The sequence below is a fragment of the Boleophthalmus pectinirostris genome, unplaced genomic scaffold, assembly GCF_026225935.1.
Source record: "Boleophthalmus pectinirostris isolate CB_2022bp ecotype Guang Dong unplaced genomic scaffold, ASM2622593v1 HiC_scaffold_6, whole genome shotgun sequence".
Taxonomy (NCBI): Eukaryota; Metazoa; Chordata; class Actinopteri; order Gobiiformes; family Gobiidae; genus Boleophthalmus; species Boleophthalmus pectinirostris.
Window position 1 is genome coordinate 15,578,818 of NW_026571447.1, and position 19,454 is coordinate 15,598,271.

At 38.9% G+C, this 19,454-nt stretch overlaps 1 protein-coding gene and 1 long non-coding RNA gene across 2 annotated transcripts; one reads left to right on the plus strand and one right to left on the minus strand.

Annotated features, from left to right (window-relative positions):
* Positions 1-125: 125 nt before the first annotated feature.
* On the minus strand, positions 126-19,450 carry bcl3 (BCL3 transcription coactivator). The gene is made up of 9 exons (XM_020940331.2): positions 18,432-19,450; positions 17,904-18,030; positions 9,230-9,338; positions 3,182-3,383; positions 2,455-2,543; positions 2,294-2,371; positions 1,696-1,863; positions 1,020-1,122; positions 126-936 (listed from the first exon to the last, which is right to left on the minus strand). Exons 1-9 carry the CDS (start codon positions 18,820-18,822, stop codon positions 737-739), a joined length of 1,467 nt encoding a protein of 488 aa, XP_020795990.1. The 5' UTR covers positions 18,823-19,450; the 3' UTR covers positions 126-736.
* LOC129411747 (uncharacterized) lies at positions 7,734-10,195 on the plus strand. Its single transcript, XR_008633433.1, has 2 exons — positions 7,734-8,195; positions 9,795-10,195. It is a non-coding gene; the product is annotated as an uncharacterized LOC129411747 (long non-coding RNA).
* Positions 19,451-19,454: the final 4 nt, after the last annotated feature.

Below are 19,454 nucleotides of genomic sequence, written 5' to 3' on the forward strand. Positions count from 1 at the left end.
TCTTCTGAACAAAAGGTAAAAGATTGAATTGAAAACTACTGACAAGACATCACAAGATCTTTTGAGATGTAGAATGATGCAGGATTACTCAAACGTGTATGAATTGATAATAATAACCAATCCCATCACAGTAACTACATTTTATTAAAACATTATCATTAATACATTCCAGACTGATAACATTATTAGCCAGATAACAAAGAGTGCAACATTTTGCATTCAGGTTTCAATAATAATGCCTTACGCTTGTGTTGCACTTTACATGCTTGAAAAGTCTGTCAAAGCGCCATGCTGTAGTCATTATTCATTCACTCTCCAGCTGGTGGTGCACTTCTAGAGCCACAGCTGCCCTGGGACAGATTGAGAGAACCACCAACCACCACTAACAGCACATTATGCATACCACATTCGTATGTTGACAGGGACAAAGTGCCCAAAAGCACAACTGCATGCACTGGTCCCCACTGGGTTTGAACCTTCAAATTGCTAACCACTGCCACTGCGCAATTATACAGTCCAACACACAGAAAAAAGATCTTCAAAACCAATTTAGCTGTTTAGGCTATTCTGGGAAATGAATGCATAAAAATACATAGACCTACAGTGTGTCAGTCGGTCTTGAGTCAAAAGATTGGCCATTTAAAAATGCCGTACATTGCTGTCTTTATACTTTTCAAGCACTGAGCAATGTCTGAGTGTCCACAACAGTAACCGTGAAAGGCACACTGCCAAAGCTTCAGTTTAGTCCATTTTGAAAGCATTCGTCCTTCACAGTCCTGACAGGAGGATAAATGTGGCCAGGTGAATGTGCAGAGGTAGTTAGAGGTTGGCTTGAAAAGTGAGTTCCAGTTTTTGGTGACACTGAGTGTGTTCGATGAGGCGTACAGAGAAGAGAAGATGGTGAACATCCACGACTCTGTTTTGGAGAAGGAGGACCTGCAGTACAGGGGCAGGACAGTAAATTAATTGTGTTAACAAATTGTTTCAAGCATCATATTTATAATATATAGTCTACTTACCACTGTCTTCCAATATGTTCCAGTGTGAAGGTGAGGTGCTTATGTAGTGCTGATCTTGAACTCGCATTTGTTTGGAGCTTCTTCCACGTATTACATCAGCAATCTGTTTAAAAGAAGAAAAAAAAAGGAACATCAGTTATTATTTAAAATTTGAGTCCATGGAAGTTATGCATAGTAATAAGGAGCCAACAACTTCTCACATTTTAGACACAAAAAATTGTGTCGCTTTATTAACTGCACTCACAACTGTCAAGAAATGGCTAAATAACGGTAAACAGAACAGCGTGCCTCAAACGTCAACGGGTCTTAAAGGGACTGCGACTATACTGCATATAGAGCACAAACCCAAAAACTAAACACTGAACATAGGTAAACATGTAATTAATATGTCTCCAGTTAGTGGTGAATTATGTATGTAATATGTATGCTAAAGGCACTACAGTTCCTTTTTTACATAAACCTGTGGTGTGAAACACCCCAATATATAGTCTATTATTTTTTAAGATTTATATTTCATTTGAGTGACACTGATGCCGCACTTCACAAGATAAGCCTCTGGGTGGAGGAATCTACTTGCTTACAATTTAGAGTCCTAGTCTAAAGATTAATAGAGATAACCAATAATTGTAAAATACTGTTTTGCAGTATGTTGCAATGCATTAAATCTGAAGGTCACCTTTTTATTGGTGGTCACCATCACAGGGGTGTCATTGTGATAGTTTTTTAGTCCACTGTCAGCTCCGTTTTTAAGCAGCAGCCTCACTGTGTCCACCTGCCCACGGCCACAGGCACAATGTAAGGCAGTGTTCCTGCTGTACGACTGGCTGTTGACATCACATCCACTCTGTAAACACATAACACAGTGAATCAAATCTATGTGAGAATGCACGAGAAACAAATGAAGAAAACTAAAGATACATACTCCTGAAAAGACAGTTGGTCTACCCATTATTACTATTATTATTACAAGTTAATTAGATTTCAATTTTAGCTTCCAATTAGTAATTTAGTAGATCACTCTGCAGTACAAGGAGTCTTAACTCCAGCCACAAGAGGTCAGTATAGGAACAGATAATGTGTTTAGGATTTTTTTTTTTACTGGCCGGTGGACTGTTACCTAACCTCAGGTTCAAATTCAAAATTTAACTGTGATAGATCAACAAAAAATGAGAAACTAATCACATATCTAATGCTCTTTCAAGTAAGATTAATGTGAAATTATGTCTTTAATAACCTTGAATTTAAATGTAAACAGTAAACCAAGTGTAAATTACCTCAATAAGGAAGTGAACCATGTTCACATTATTGCTCTCTACTGCATGCATCAGGGGGCTCTGGCCACTTTTATTATCCTAATATAAAGAAAACACAAACATGTCAATAGTCAGTTTAATGTAAAGAATATAAAAACATGTTATGGTCATAGTCATTTCACCATAGCATTAATATCAGCTCCAGCATTTAACAGCATTCTAGCCAAATTCTCATGACCATGCAGCACTGCCAGGTGAAGAGGGCTCAGACCTAAAGGGAGGATGTCAGAAATTTGTAGTTAAAAACTATTCACCTAGCACAGTTTTACACTTAGTCAAGTTGTTTTGTGTATGCTATTATCTCAATCTACAATGTACTGTGATAAAGGAAGCAGTACAATAGTGATTAGAGCTAAAGTTTCTTATCAGAAATGAGTTAGTTGTAATACTTTATACATTTAATTGGTCAAGGGTGCTTTAAGAAGTCCATCAATTTTTTTAAGTAAATAGTTTTAGTAGAGATTTTGGAGTGACTGGACAGTTGTATTTGTATTTGAACTGTGAACTTTTATAGTTATTATAATGGAATATTTTATTGTAAATTAAATGTTAACTTGGACCCACAGGAAATGGGGTCATGGGGAGTAAATAAATAAATAAATAAACTAAGTTTGTGTCACCCCGCAAAGACTACAGCCGTAACAATTGCCCTGTGTCCTGATTCATCAATGACAGAGTACACTGAGAGAAGACCACAGAGGAAGGAAATGTCCTCCACTCGCCCACACAAAACAACCGCTCAGTACCAAACCTGAGCACTTCTCATCTCTGTCACTGCTGTGTAATGTGAATACTATCAAAGAAAAAAAGTGATGGTACAAGGTAAATTCAAAACTTATGGAGCTCTACCTTCATAGTTTCGCATCTCCAGACAGGTGGAGAACGAGTGGTGGGACAGGAGCAGAGATAGACATTCTCGCTGGTTGTATTCGCAGCACAGGTGGAGCGCAGTCTGGCCATTCCTGTCCAAAGATGTTGGATCTGATCCTGCTTTGAGTAGAGCATCGACCATGTTGGGCTGCTGCGTGATGACTGCAAGATGAAGAGGTGTCTAAAAAGGAACAATAAAGGAAAAAAAAAAAAAAAACATTTAACTTTAACATATACTACCAGATGCAAAAAAGTGCCTAAGTGTGAAGGTGACCCTAACCCTAAACAAAGGTTTATTAAGATGAATTCAGTAGTTATTTATATCCTAACCCAAACTCCTAACCCTAACCTAAGTAGTTACTAAGCCTAAATTGTTCTTACTATAAACTATTTATTTATTTATTTGAATTTAAGTCTTTGTCCATGCTTTATTAAGGCTAATTAAGGTGTAGTTCTTATGAAGTTGTACCACATATTCTACTGTACCCATAGATGAAATATGTCTACTATATTTGACCCATTTGTCTTCAATGCTACTGAGGCAAAATGCTAGAAAAGTGCGTTACGGGTGCTATACATCTGTTTTCAAGTCAAGCAATCCAAGCATTTCAATTGCAGACAGAGCATAAGATCTCTAAGTTTATTTGATATGAAACCTGTTTACTTCTCTCCCCTCACCTGACCTTTGGTCAGGGTCAGGTCTCTGGTCTTCTTCTGTTAGGTTAAAGATGGCACACTATCAGACAGGAGTAATGTAAATAGCATCTAGTGGTGATATATGAGAATACAACAGCTACAAAGCTACAAATGTTAGCTTTTAAAGTCTACATATTATTATGTTTTTGATAAAAAAAAATTCAGATAATACCAATATCTGTTGTGGGCAATACTTGCTGATGTTGGATTTAGTATTTTGATATCTGTTGATATCTTTTTTTTTTTTACCTAAAATTAAGGAAATTAATTATTTTGAAAAGCATACCAAAAAATCTTTCTTTTTTGCCAACAATATTTGTATTGTTTTTGTTATAATAAAACAGTTTTAACATTAAAGAAGAATATGTGGACATACGTTCACATTTTGTGAATGTCATATATGTTTACATGTTTATATTTATATTCTACCTTAAAAGGAATATAGTGGAGAACCAGTATAACAGAAGGTCAAAAAATCGTCCGTGCGTGCGTGTGTGTGTGGGTGCGTGTGTGTGCGTGTGCATACAATGGTATATATTCTGTGAATATAATGGCCTATCATCATCCACAAATCTTATCACAAGAACTTAAAGTGCACTCCAAACAGTCCTTGAAACCTTTGCACTGTCAATCTCTCTGCAAACACAAACTAGAGCTATCCAGCTCCTTTAATTAAATATGGTTGATTTAAATTGAGGTCAAAATGGTCCCCAGCATTCTGAGGCTACAGGAAATAAAGGAAAGACAAAAATTACACACATCAGTTTATTTAGTCATTTGAACTGAGCACTGTGGCAATCAAGGATGTTCCTATGGGTGACTCAGCAAGTATCACAAAGCACAACATATGTCAACAGAGGATGGGCAAGTCACAGAGAACAACTTGGAATTTTTAGCAATGCTATTATCAGGAATAGTTCATCCGGGTTTCACTTTTGCTTTATGCCTTTTGTTTGCTTCTAAGGTGGTTCCAGTAAAGGATAATGAGAGATAAGCGCAATGAGAGCAAAGTGGAATTCCTTCTATGTGCCAATGTTAGTGTTTTCCCCCCAAGCTATAGTTTCCCAGAATCCTATGACTCACACCCAATAGCAGATATAAAAATACATAACCAAATAAAGACAAGCATACACAATCTGGTAAGCAATGTACTTTGAACTTCCTATTGCAGCATTTACGGACACTTATATCTTGTGCATGACTAATGAAGAAACACTGTGAAATATCTCTTGTTATGTTCAATTCTGTTTACTGCTTCCTGTAAAAATGACGAAGCAAAAATACAATCATTGATGAAGATGGGAATGGAGAAGGGGGATGGTTGAGGACTGTTGCAATGAAGATATGTCGGAAGTGGCAGAGGGGAGCCCGGGGAAAAGACAGGATGAAAGGGGAAATCCCAACGCTTCCCCCTCCGTCTGTCCCTGCTCTGTTTTACATTCCTGGATCCACATGACGAAGGGAGAGCACACCACAAGAGCTGGACCACGAACAATCGCTCTGAGTTAAAGTTTAAACCTCACTTAAAGAAGTATGCAAAGAGAGTGTATGGAATCATGTCTACAGCATAAATCAACAAAGAAAAGATATTAAATGGATTATGATGGTTAAAGAGATAGCTTGCTTATGGATTTCTAATAAAATGCACTGGCTATATTCTGGCTTTAATTTATACAGATGAATTTGTTACAGGCCATAAAATAAATGTACCAGCATCTGGATACTACTGCACATAACGTAGTCACTTATGGAGTTCAACCTTTGACCACCCACTCTGGTTACGGAAGTACATTTTTAGATAGATTTTTAAAAAATTATTCAAACATTAAGCATTCATCATCATCATGGAGGGTAATCAGCTATATGCTAACTAATATTCATAATGCAGTTGTTTAAGTCTAAAAAGCACAGTCAAAATGCAAGATTCAGTGAAATGCTTAAATAACTTAGCGGTTTATAAAGTTTCAGAAACAGATTTTAAATACAATTACCGGGGGTGGGCAATCACTATTGAGCATTCCACTGTATTACACTAAATTACATTTAATATAATTCTTGTATTATTAGTATTTTGGACACTTTTTATTCTACTACTCTTTTGGTGCTTATGTGTTGCAACACTGAAATTTCCCTATTGTGGTACAAATAAATGTTCTCTTATCTTTATCTCATTATTAACATCAGCTATGCTCTGAAACCCCAAATCTCCTCGCATACATACACACTGAAAGGAGATGTGAAAAGAACACACAAGACTACACATCAGCAGCACAAAGGGAAAGTCCCAGTGAACTACCCTCTGAACCTCAGCGTTAGGTATGTTGAGAAACAGAACAGGGAGGGGCGGGGCCATGTGACTTCTCGGCAGAGCCATACACAAGCGTTCACATACACGACCTGCTGGAGAGTGCATGTAAACACCAAAACAGGTTATGTCACTGGGGTTTTGCACAAAAGGTGTTCATATGTGCTACTTACATAATTCATTCATAATACCAAAATTTAAGATAACAATGAAAAACTCCAACAAAGGCGCACTATGTAACATTTCCAGTGGAGGGTCAGCCCCTTGCTAAAGGTATTGCTTTGCCTGGAATGTTCCACAGTATGGCATTAAACATATTTATCTTCACAGAGACAAGCAGGTGACACCATAGTTAGAGTAGTAGATTAGATCTGTGGAGTGCAATACATGTTTTTCAAAGCATGTTTGATTAAAACACCTTAAATTAATAAGTGCAAAAATATTTTAGTTCAATGTCAGACTGCGGAACTTCCTATGCAAAACAATAATATCTCCATCTAAAATGTTACATTATGCAAGCATGAAACAAAAAAGAAACTAAATCACTAATTAAAGGGAAAGAGTGTGGGATTTTAGCAGTTCCCTTTTAGACATGTACTGTCTGCAGCTTTCTAAATTCATAGTATATTTTGGTTCTTTTGACTGGTGGCTGCTTTCATGGTGACTTTAAAGGTGCACTTTTTGGTTAGGGTCCGTCACTTGCTTGTTTCTATGGATATGTCAGTGCTCTGCCTGGAAGTATGACATTAAACAGCTCTTCCTTACATTTATTCAAGGTGGTTTTATAGGTCAAAAAATACAAGAAAAACAGGCATTGTGACTGTGAGGGGGTTGCCTCTCTACACATCTGGTCTGTAACTTGGTCTGGTTTCGTCTCCATGCAGATAGAAAGGTTTAATGCAATACTGTAAAACATACCAGGCAAAGGACTAATATCTTCATGGAGAAAAGCATTTGAAGGACCCTCCACCAGAAATACTACATAATGCACCTTTACTTTCACCATGTTTCAAATAAATTCATTCAGTTAGAGGAGTAGTTCATTTTAGATAGTGACTTGTGCACATTAGTGGTATCTGATCTGAACACACATGGTCACCAGTGCATACTTTGAGTGGGCAGCCCCATTCCCCAATCACTGCTTTATTCCTGCAGACAGCACACCATGCAGCGGGTATGTGCGCTCAGGGCATGACCAGTGTGGGAGTATCAAACAGCTGTCTGTATTGTCAAACTCAAACGCACTTACACTATTATTCACTTCTGGTAGTAACACTCGCTCATACAGTCCTTTTTGAAAAACCACAGAAACTCAGGAGCTGACATCATTATTGGAAAACAGCAACAATATCTCTGGGGAGTTGACAGGCTTATATTCGCTGCTGTCCAGTAAGAATTGAAAACCCACAGTTCCTTATAGTTTGTCATGACGCCTGATGTTCATTCAAAATCCCACAATCTGGTAGGCAAATGACTATAATTGAAGAAGTCTGGCTGAAAATCTCCCCTTTTGGTCTAAGTGCACACAGCAAGTACGTGTGAAAAGCTGGTGGTTTGTCGCGTGCATGTGTTTTTATAACATAGAGGGCAAAGACAGGATACAATAACCAATGCACTAAAGCCTCAGCAATGAGGAAATACAACATTTGATGATAGCGGCAGCATTATTTCTGGTAAGCCTGTGTGGTGTGAAACCCCAGTCTTGTGAAGTAAAGCTCAGCACAGCTCAGGTGCTTTCTGTTCAAAGATAAAAGGGATGTATTGTAGCTGGCAGATAGGTGAGAATGTTTGTACTGCACATCTGAACGGGAAAGGACTATTTATGTCTCGATAGTCTTGTCACACACACACACAAAAAAAATTTGGTTTTCGTTGTAAAGGTGTGCGATGTAACTTTTCTGCAGGGAGCTCTGACACCTGCTTTATCCATGGAGACTCGTCAAAATGTCAAGAATGATCCACTGCAGGTGATGCCACCAGGCCAAATTACAGGTTAGACCTGGCAAGCAGGTACACAGTATGGATGTATGTTTTTTCCAGTCTTTTTTTTTTTTTTAATAGTAGTTCAAATACAGATATTAACTGAATGCATGTGAAATAAATATGTTTAATTCCATACTTTGGAACATTCAAGGCCACATAATGCCACTGAAATTATTCAAGACTATTCACAGAATGAATACCTGGATGAATAGGTCTCTAGTTTGAATTAGTAACTGATTATTGATATTTTACACCAGCACCAAGAGAATTTGAAAACAGTTGCTTCAGTTTATCTTTATGTGTGAGAGACATAATTATTAGGTCAACTGAAAGAAGAATTAGTCATGTAATGGCTGCGGTCATTGTCATCCTAATTTTGTCTTGTCATTTCATCGTATTCATTCAGAATTTCACAACTCTTCCTGCTTACTCAGAGTAGAAAATCCAGTTCTGTTAAGAAACCCAGTCGGCCTTAATGCAATAGAGATAATAAAAGGAACAATGGAAAGCACATATGGTAATTCTGTTGGCTTGAGGCTCATACAGGTAGAACTGCTATAGTTAGTGGGTGAACTCCATTGCTCTCTCTGACTGTAAGTAATTTTAAAAAGGGAGGAGGAAACCAAGACACTTTCTCTTTCATTCTTTTCCATGTCACTGTTATCAGAAGGGAGAGGCAGTGGGACTGTTGTGTTTTTTAATTCTTTAGTTGATGTTTGATTTAAAGGTCCCCTATTATGCAATTTTGTGATCTATAATGTTTATGCAAAATTTACTTTTCATTAAGCCACATTATGATGTTGTATATGAGCATTGTAAACTTTCAAGATGTAGACAGACTAATAATAAACATTACTCAAACATGTGTGATTGAAACAAAACACAACTCCAGGTATGTTTCTGATGATGTAACAACATTATAACATGGCTTAAAGGAAGTAAATGTTAAGTAATGCAGAACCTTAACTGGGAATTTATGTCAAAGACTTATAAAGAGGAAATAGATGAAGAGGTGGCTGGGTGTGGGTGCTTGTTTGTCTTACCTGGCGGAGATTATTGTAAATATCAGGACTTCTGTTTTCCAACCAGTAGATTTTAAGCAGGTCACAGACAACATCCATCTTGCCTTGAACCACAGCAATGTGAAGAGGACTGGAATATAGAAAAGCAGACACATAGACATGATGATTTTGCAAGCTATGTTTTGTCATTTAAAAGTAATTAAACATCCCTGCAATTATTAGGTGTCCAATCAAATAGAGGTAAATAGCCAATGCAAAGACATGTTCCACCCAGCGCTGTGTCCTGAGTCCCCTGCTGTGGTCAGAGTGTGGTCAGAGTGGAGGAGAAGATCACTGGATGTGACTTCACACCCATCGTTAGCCCCAGACTCTGGAACAAATTGTCTCCTGATGTGCACACCATCACAGACTCTGGATTGAAATCCAGGCTCAAAATGTACTTATTCAGACGCAGTAATACAATGATGCTTTGTTTTATTTATTTGTGAAATGTTCTGTATATTTTTATATTGTGTTGATTTTAACGTATAGCACTTTATTGTTGTAAAGGGCTCTATAAATTAGGTTTAACTGATTGATTGTTCAGGAGCACTGCACGGAATGGGCCTCCAGGATCATGGAAGACCCCTCCCATGCCACCCACCACTTGTTTGTCCCTCTGTCCTCTGGAGAAAACTGGGGAGCATCAAAGCCACAAAATCAAATCACTTCAACATCTGGGCTGAAGTCAAGTTTCTTTGCTGAGGCAGCCTGTCAGACTTTTGAATAGTGCACTCTGACTTCCTACTTAGGCTGCCAATCTTGCTATATGTTTTATTGGTTGGCTTTTTATTTAATATTCATTATTTATTATTGTTCTTATCTCTTTAATCAGACCTTGAAGAACAACTTTAGTTCTGTCACATGTTTCATTCACATTTTTGAATGACAGATAAAGAACCTTGAACTTTGAACCCTGTAAATCTTAAAATGAATTCCCCAGTCAAATTTTTGTCTGTTTTACTGTAGTTTCTGTGACCAAGCATTTTCCCCTGTGAAAGTATGTTAAAGTGACAGCAAATATCCATATATCTGTGACAAATAAGTGTGTGCCTGTTCAATAGACTGATAAGTATAAAACAGTAGTGCTAAAACAAACACAAAATTAGGTTAACTGAGCGTGACATGTTTTATTTCCACAGCTAGATCTATACATTGCTCTGCCAAGAAGTATAATAAAGAAAATAACACAGATTTTTATACTACACTACACCTGTATTTGTCAACGAAACACAGTCCTATGCTGGAGCTTAAAGGCCAAACTCCTAAAAAGTGAACTAAATGTGTATATTTCTCTGTAGGAAGAAGCTGTAGCTATTGACCTTGCCCAGCAGAATTTCGGTGACATTTGTAAGTTCATTAACTCCTGCTCCTCCTGCTGCTTCTGGGGACGATGGAAGCGAAAAACAAACATGCTGATAGATATACTTCAGCATATTTGAGCAAAAATACAAGATATAAGAGCTGTGATTATAATACATAGCTGGAAGTGTGGCACAACTGTGGAAGCAATCATTTGCACTAAGAACCTTGAAAGATGCAAAGCCATGACAAAACCCCCATACTTATCAGATTGTTATCAGCCTGAAGAGGAAACCACTATCGGAGGCCATTACATGAAGTGAGAGAGTGAACCCGGCCTGAAGAGGGCAGGAAACAGTGACAGGGGCAAGTCAGAGGCAGCAGTAAGACAGCTTCTTCATGCTGTCAGATGGAGCCTCTTCCAGTAAGAGCCAGGCAGCTTCTATGTTACTTCCTGTTGTCACTAACAATGGCCATTTTATTATCCTTTATATTGTTTCATTAGTGACTTGTGTTCAATATGTCACTTCCAGTCAATGTTAAAACAACAGAAAACATCTAAACATGCATTATGATAATACAGGGTGATAAATGCACCATTTATATACTATATAAACTGACTCCTGAGAGTAGTATATATATATATATATATATATATATATATATATATATATATATATATATATATATATATACTACTCTCAGGAGTCAGTTTATCATGCATGTTTCTGAATTATGGGTGGAATACTTTCAAAGTAACATCTAGAATTGGCCACTATCATACAAGACCATTTCACTTCGTAATTTACATAATTCTTAAAAATACAGCAGATGTGCATAGTGCAGGTGCAAATTACACATGCATAACAACACCTGTGCACGTGTATGGATTACTGTAAGTGGGCTTCCTTCATTTTTAAAAAAGATTGTTGCATCAGCATTGTAAATTATAATAGTCAAATTCAGATGAGAAGAATCATTGATTTCCCTGGTTCTCTTCAGTATCCATCTCCTTCCTTTTCTGCTCAGATGAAACTGTACAGTTTCTGGTTCCTGGAAGTGTGGCAGACCACAGCCCCAGATAACCTCAGGCCCAGCGGCACTGACGCACACAGAACTCACTATACACACACAACTAACACACAAAGACAGGCAACACAAAGACACTACACACAGGGGGGGTGAGAGACACTACAAACAGAATTAACACAGAGAGGGCAGCACAGCAGTCCCAGGGTGAAAGATACTGCACACAGAACTGAGAGACACTACACACAGGGTTAGAGACATACACACAGGGAGAGTGAGATACATAAACACAGGGAGAGTGAGAGACATACACACAGGGATGGTGAGAGACATACACACAGGGAGAGTGAGAGACATACACACAGGGAGAGTGAGAGACATACACACAGGGAGAGTGAGAGACATACACACAGGGAGAGTGAGAGACATACACACAGGGAGAGTGAGAGACATACACACAGGGAGAGTGAGAGACATACACACAGGGAGAGTGAGAGACATACACACAGGAGAGTGAGAGACATACACACACAGGGAGTGAGAGACATACACACAGGGAGAGTGAGAGACATACACACAGGGAGAGTGAGAGACATACACACAGGGAGAGTGAGAGACATACACACAGGGAGAGTGAGAGACATACACACAGGGAGAGTGAGAGACATACACACAGGGAGAGTGAGAGACATACACACAGGGATGGTGAGAGACATACACACAGGGAGAGTGAGAGACATACACACAGGGAGAGTGAGAGACATACACACAGGAGAGTGAGAGACATACACACAGGGATGGTGAGAGACATACACACAGGGAGAGTGAGAGACATACACACAGGGAGAGTGAGAGACATACACACAGGGAGAGTGAGAGACATACACACAGGGAGAGTGAGAGACAGAGAGACATACACACAGGGAGATGAGAGACATACACACAGGAGAGTGAGAGACATACACACAGGGAGAGTGAGAGACATACACACAGGAAGAGTGAGAGACATACACACAGGGAGAGAGACACACACAGGAGATGACACATACACACAGGAGAGTGAGAGACATACACACAGGGAGAGTGAGAGACATACACACAGGGAGAGTGAGAGACATACACACAGGGAGAGTGAGAGACATACACACAGGGATGGTGAGAGACATACACACAGGGAGAGTGAGAGACATACACACAGGGAGAGTGAGAGACATACACACAGGGAGAGTGAGAGACATACACACAGGGAGAGTGAGAGACATACACACAGGGAGAGTGAGAGACATACACACAGGGAGAGTGAGAGACATACACACAGGGATGGTGAGAGACATACACACAGGGAGAGTGAGAGACATACACACAGGGAGAGTGAGAGACATACACACAGGGATGGTGAGAGACATACACACAGGGAGAGTGAGAGACATACACACAGGGATGGTGAGAGACATACACACAGGGATGGTGAGAGACATACACACAGGGGAGACATACACACAGGGATGGTGAGAGACATACACACAGGGATGGTGAGAGACATACACACAGGAAGAGTGACAGGGATACACACACACAGGGAGGGTGATACACTGCAGGACTGTGCAATTAATGGAGAGATCAAGAGCTTGTGAAGCAGTCATGTTTATTAATCATCAAGGATATAAGACTGGCTGTTATTGGGTTAAATGGCAATGGTTACGCCCTACTACACTGTAGAGGCAGTTTACTGCTCAGTGCCCTGGTTATGGGGCAGAGTGGAGCAGCTGAGGACCTCTGAGGTCAAGGGTCTGAACCACTAACCTCAAAGAAACAATTATATTCTGTCAGCAAACAAGAAACTCCTCTGTCAGACTGAATTCTCATGGCAAAAGATTGGCAAATTATTTTTTGCCATCCAAAGTCACTATACAATCTATTGAATGAAAACTATTCATTTCTCAAACAAGATCTACACCTGCCCTGTGGAGACTGATGGAAGTGTGACTGCCACATTGTCCCACTAATCCCACCATGTCAGGTGTCTATACCAGGGAGTCTGGTTCTTAACACTGAACAGGGCTAAGCAGGTTCAGCAGCAGCACATGTTTATACTACAGTTAGACTGTTCAGTTGCTGTGACTGGGTTGTGGTGGAGTTTAAGGAGCATTTCCACCCTACAATGTAAAGCTTTATAAATGAGTACATGATTTGGCTGAGAAAATTCTACAGAAATTCAAATTTTACACGGACATTTTACACACACTATTGTTTAGTGTGAACAGCCAATGAGAGACTGACAAAGTTGATAGAGAGAAAGCGGTAAATGAGGAAGTATGAAGCGGATGTTTGGTTTTTTTGAGCCCATTCATTTAAACAACACACAAGTTAAAAGAGAGACACAGACACCTGAGAAAAACCACAGAGCTATCTCAAAGTCAGCCCAGCCTGGCTTTCCCGAAACGAAAGGACTTGAAGCAGTGCTGAGCACAGGCTTTGACGTAAGACAGAAGCACACGCTCACCTCACATAACTCACTAGTTCACACAACAAGTGCAGGGGCTCATGCTGCAAAAAAACTCACACACACTTCAAAAGAACCAGGGACACACAGGCCCTGTGCAAACGTTAAACACCATAGGCCACTATGATTGGAAGCCATTCACAATGGTGAGAAAAGTTTTGAAAGAACAGTTTTCATATTCTATAGAAGGCAACATCTAATATATCAAAACTTCACTGGGGTTATAAACGAGAAAGGTGAGAAATGATCAGCACGATGCTGTATCATCATGCTATGCTCCAAAGAAAAGCTTTCCCAACACTGAAACATATTCATTACATTTAGAGCTTGATCTTTTTTTTTCTTTTTCATGGCCGATGCTCTGCCTATTTCATAGCCAGAGCCACTAAGAGCCTTAGTGATTTTGTAAAGCGACATTGTAAACACTGATCATTTTTACCAAAGTACATGATGTTGCATTTATGTTACTGTTTATACAGCACATTGCGCTAAATTATTTGCATCTATATATATAAAAGCTTTACAGCAATCATTTTTAGACTTCTATGTCCTTATAAGAGCCAAACCTATAAGAGAGCAGTGTAGTAACCTTTTGTACAACACCTAAAAGATTTACTTTTGTCTGGTGCTCTGCCCAGACTAAAACTATTTTAAAGCTGATGTGCGATTTATGCAAAATGTTGCAAATGATAAAATGGTAAACCAGTCACCAGCTACAGTTGATGACACCTAACCCAAGTTTTCTGCTTCAGCCAAAAAAGTGGACTTACAACTGAAAGGGCATCTGGCATAAAATTACAATCCATTGTGTTTATTCAGTGTGTAATTAATTTATAACCATATAATGCATCATAAGACTAAATGATTTGTGAAAAATATCTTATTGCAACTTTGCAATTAGACTTGCAATTTATGTTTCAATATTACAATTCTGTTCAAAATTCACATTTTAAATGTGTCCAAAAGAATTGAAAAAGACTGAAATATGAGGGTATGGTATGATACTGACAAACAATTTACTTTGTGTACAGATCTATTATAAAATACAAGGTTAAAACTAGAAGCTACAAATTACAAACTACAAGGTTAGCTTTTTTATGCAGAATTAAACTATTCTATTCTATTTGAGAAGGAAATGACAGTATTTCAAAAACTGCAGCCTTTATGATTAGCTCATTGATTTTGATTTGATTGTGATTCATCTTGCAGCTCATAATGGACAAAAACAAAATTGAGCACAATCTCAGTACTTTTCTTATTGATTACTAATGCCTGTCCATTATGAATCCTCATTTCATGTTTTTGTGAGTTTTTTTTTTTTTTGCACTGGTAGATCAACAAGGGAAGCTCTTAGAATAGTCTGAAATAACCACTAAACAAATGAGTCTTGTGTTTAAGTGCAATTCTAGTAGATGATTTGATTATATCAGCTGAGGGTACATGGCTCACATGGTTTACTAGACAGACACAGAACAATAAGCAGCGTTTACATGTCATGGGATTACTCAACTCTGGGTATCACGAGTTGGTTTAAAACAAATGCAAATAATACACTGCACATCAAAGTGGGACTGCCTGGGCATTTCAAGATTTCATGAGGCCTGATGTTTCAATTTTGTTGAAGTTTTTGGACAAAGCGGTTTCTAAAACTGCAAAATGCTTTTGTTTGTCTATAGACTTTCACTAGACAGCAGGCATGAGGTGTCTAATCTAAGCATGTAAATCCAAAAAATGAATCAAAAGAAAATATTTAAAGCATTAGAGGTGCATTGTCCCCATAGAGACAACTTTTCTGGTCTCCATGGAGATGTTATTGTTTGCTTGGAATGTTCCATAGCATGACATCTTTCTAGCATTTATTCATTATGGGTGTATAGCTAAAAATACAATAATTCCCTTGGTGAAAAGGGTTGCATCTCCAAAGATCTGACCCGTAATGTAGCCCATAGTTGTCTTCTTTGAGATAGAAAAGTTTAATCTCTACTGTGCAATATTCTAGACCAGGGGTCTCCAACCTGTAGCTTGGGAGCTACAAGTAGCTCTCTAACCACTTCCAAGTAGCTCGCCAAGAGATTTTGGAATTATACCATTGTGCAGAATTTGAAAAATTTGGTTAATTACATGCCTATTACTATTGTAAATGTATCATTTTGAAGCCCAACGTTGTGCACTAATAAATGGACATTGGTTTATGTTTTATAGGCATCTAACTGTACCCAAAGGCATCTAAATTCCTTGTGGTCATTAAAATGAGTAGCCCTCTGGTATTTTTCTTTTGTAAAGGTAGCTCACCAGAGGAAAAATGTTGGTCCCTGTTTTAGACAAAGCAATAACATTTCCATGAAGACAAGCAGGTGAGGGGCCCTCCACCAAAAAAAGCTGCACAATGCATCTTTAAGACAAATAAATCATAATTGTATGGAACATTTGGTTATTGTTTTTTGCATTAAGTAAAATAGCATAAGAATATTTAATGCTGAAGCAGGTGAGTCAGAAGCTAATCAGCAGTGGTAACTGTGATAAAGTCAGTCACCCATGTCCCACTAGAGAGACCACATCCACGTTGTGTAATGACTGTTGTTTTCATATGAAGTTTGAAGGTCCTGTTTAGGTGATCACAGCTGTTCAGGTAAATCACAACTGTTCAGACCACTGCGCAGTGGCCACTTAACTTTCATTTTCATCTTTATCACATGGTCACAAGGTAATTTTTATTCTATCTATCGAAAACAACAACAAAGACAAAATCATGTAATATAAAGACTAAAGATTAGTCAACACTGTAGTTCAAGCTAAAGCAAGTATATATTCAGAAACAAGTACTCAGAAACAATGCATTTACATCTAGAAAGATTCAACTTGTGAATCATGAGTTTAAGCTTTATGCCAATAAATACCACAAAATACCAAATTTTCAGCTAACTCACTCACTAATTTCTCCTATCTGGTGTTCCATATAAAAGTATTAATATGTAGTCAACTAACAGTCGACTAAGACACCACTGACTAATTGATTAAATGACTGAAGGACTACAGCCCAAGTGACAAGCACTACAAATTCCCATTTTAACTAGGTTCGTAGATCTAAAAACAGATATTTGGTAAATTGGATGAAACGTGGCACTGCTCCTTTCACTCACTGAACAAGTTTGTGACCTTTATATACTTTGTAACTGAGATGTGATTTTAGTTGTTTAAAGGGACATGCACAAGCACAAGTGGCAACAGTGGCTTTGTGGTTAGAGCAGTGGTCCACCATCTTGAAGGTTGGAGGACTGATTCCTACTCGGACAAAATCCTGTCATTATGTCCTTAGGCAAGACACAGATTGCCTAGTATGAATGTGGTGGTTGGAAGGACTGAGGGCTCAGGGCAGCTGTGGCTACGTTAGTATCTTACCACAACTAAGTGCGGTGTGAATGAATAATGACTAGAATGTAACACTTTGTGAGGCTTTGACAAGCCTGTAAAAAAATTATAATCATGAAGCACCCTTGTGGTTACATGTTTTTAGGTTTATCATTTGCCCCATGGAGACAGCAGATGTGTAAAAGTCTGCCTGTTTCTCTTAACGTTGACTTACATACATTTAAACACTGCAGATAAGCTCAGTAGGCAATTTGGAAAAATGCCCTTTTTCTTGGATGAGTACCTGTGCCTGTACCTGTACCTAAGCTCTATGTAAGTCCCAGGAATGCCTTCTTCACTTTTCGCAATGTACACTGTTAAATGTTGATTTGTGTGCAATGTCCTCTTTCTTTTAAATAAAAAGTTGTTTAGAAAAAACAAAACCAACAGAAGAAACATTAAAAGCCCACATACGTGTCTCCATCTTCATCCTGCCGTGTGGCCAGAGTGATGGAGGACAGCAAATGGCCCGTGTGATGGGGGACAGGACCCACGGCCTCAGGGAAAGGGACAGGGACAGGAGACAGGCAGTAATATGGAACTGGACAACACAGAGGACACAAGGCAAAGATCACATCAATTAGATTATTTATTTTTATTTATTTTTTTGTCTTTAGATATGAATTTGTTGTGAACAACAATAAGAAAATAAGCAAAAGCTGACTTGTTCTCTAAATCATAAACACATCTCTTTGGCATCTTTGTGCCAAGGTGAGATTATCCTTATGTGTGCATTTAAAGAAAACACCTGTCTTTATAATTTTACTCTCATTTTACCATTTTCAAGATTAGAAGAGAAATATGCGGTGGATCCATAAACCACTATCACTTGTAGTTATAACCAAATAGGAGTTAAACTCTTTATGTGAACTGCAAATTTAGACATATTTCTGATCACAACTCATTTACACTTATAACCCAGGAGGAAGAGTTCCATCTCACCATAAGGGGTAAAAGGAGTCCAGACGTGTAAGGTGGGTGTAATGACCCCAGCTGCACCTGCAGCCCACTCGTTCTCCCGAGCTGCCCGCGGTGAACTGTTTCCGTTTTCACGTGTCTCCGGCTCCACAGGAATCTTGCGTTTTCTGAATGGAAGATTCTGTCGCGCGTTGTCTCGTTTGCACACTCCAGTGCTTTCTTTCTTCACTATGGGGACTTGTTTGTTCAAAGAGTCCGTTTCTGTGCACGCTGGAGGAGCAGGCGAGTCGCCTGTCACACGCGAGTCCGGACTAGTCGGTCCGCTGCTCCCACGCTCTCTGTGCGTTGTGCGTAAATCCAGAGGTGCTGCAGCGAGGGAATGCTGCTCACCGTTCATGGTCATAACCATCGGCATCAACTTAGTCTTAAAGATTACTGTAAAATATGACTGTCGGAGACTTAAGGATAAAACTGAATTTTAGACTACTGCTGATCTTGTGACTCAAGTCCCATTGTAGCTGTTGCTTCCTAAACCTTGCAGCTCAGTGCCACAAAGTCAAAGTTCATCTTGATGTTGGAAAAGCCAAAGACGCAGTTTTGTGTGGGCTGTTGCTCAGTGCGCACCTATGACACACTGCAGGTAAAGCACAGCTGCCAGCCCTCATAATAAAAATCTAATCACTCTCAGAGGCGCGTGCGGTGCTTTCCCTTTAAACCGAAAGCTACTTTGACTTGCAGCAGAAGTGTATTGCCCATCGCGCGGCGCTCTTCTCTTGACAAACCCAAAGGGATCTGAGGGTTTTTGTAGAGTTGTGACACAGGTCAACTAACACTGACTCACAGTGAAACACGGACTATTGATGTCAAATGCAAACGAAAATTTACGTAATATTCTTAGATGAAGGAATAAAAGTAGCCTACTGGAACCACATTCCCAACTAGTCACTAATTACGTCTAAATACAATTCAATTTTGGACGTTTCTTTAGCTAACAATGGATGTCAAATGCCATTTTAATCAAACAACGCTGTGCATAAAGAAGAGTTT

Excerpts from the sequence above, each read along its gene's own strand:
- bcl3 (XM_020940331.2), bottom strand. The coding sequence starts at position 18,822 with ATGCCGATGGTTATGACCATGAACGGTGAGCAGCATTCCCTCGCTGCA. Across the intron at positions 9,339-17,903 it reads CAGGATGAAGATGGAGACAC|TCCTCTTCACATTGCTGTGG; the intron begins GTATGTGGGCTT and ends TCTATATTCCAG. Across the intron at positions 937-1,019 it reads GAACATATTGGAAGACAGTG|GTCCTCCTTCTCCAAAACAG; the intron begins GTAAGTAGACTA and ends CCTGTACTGCAG.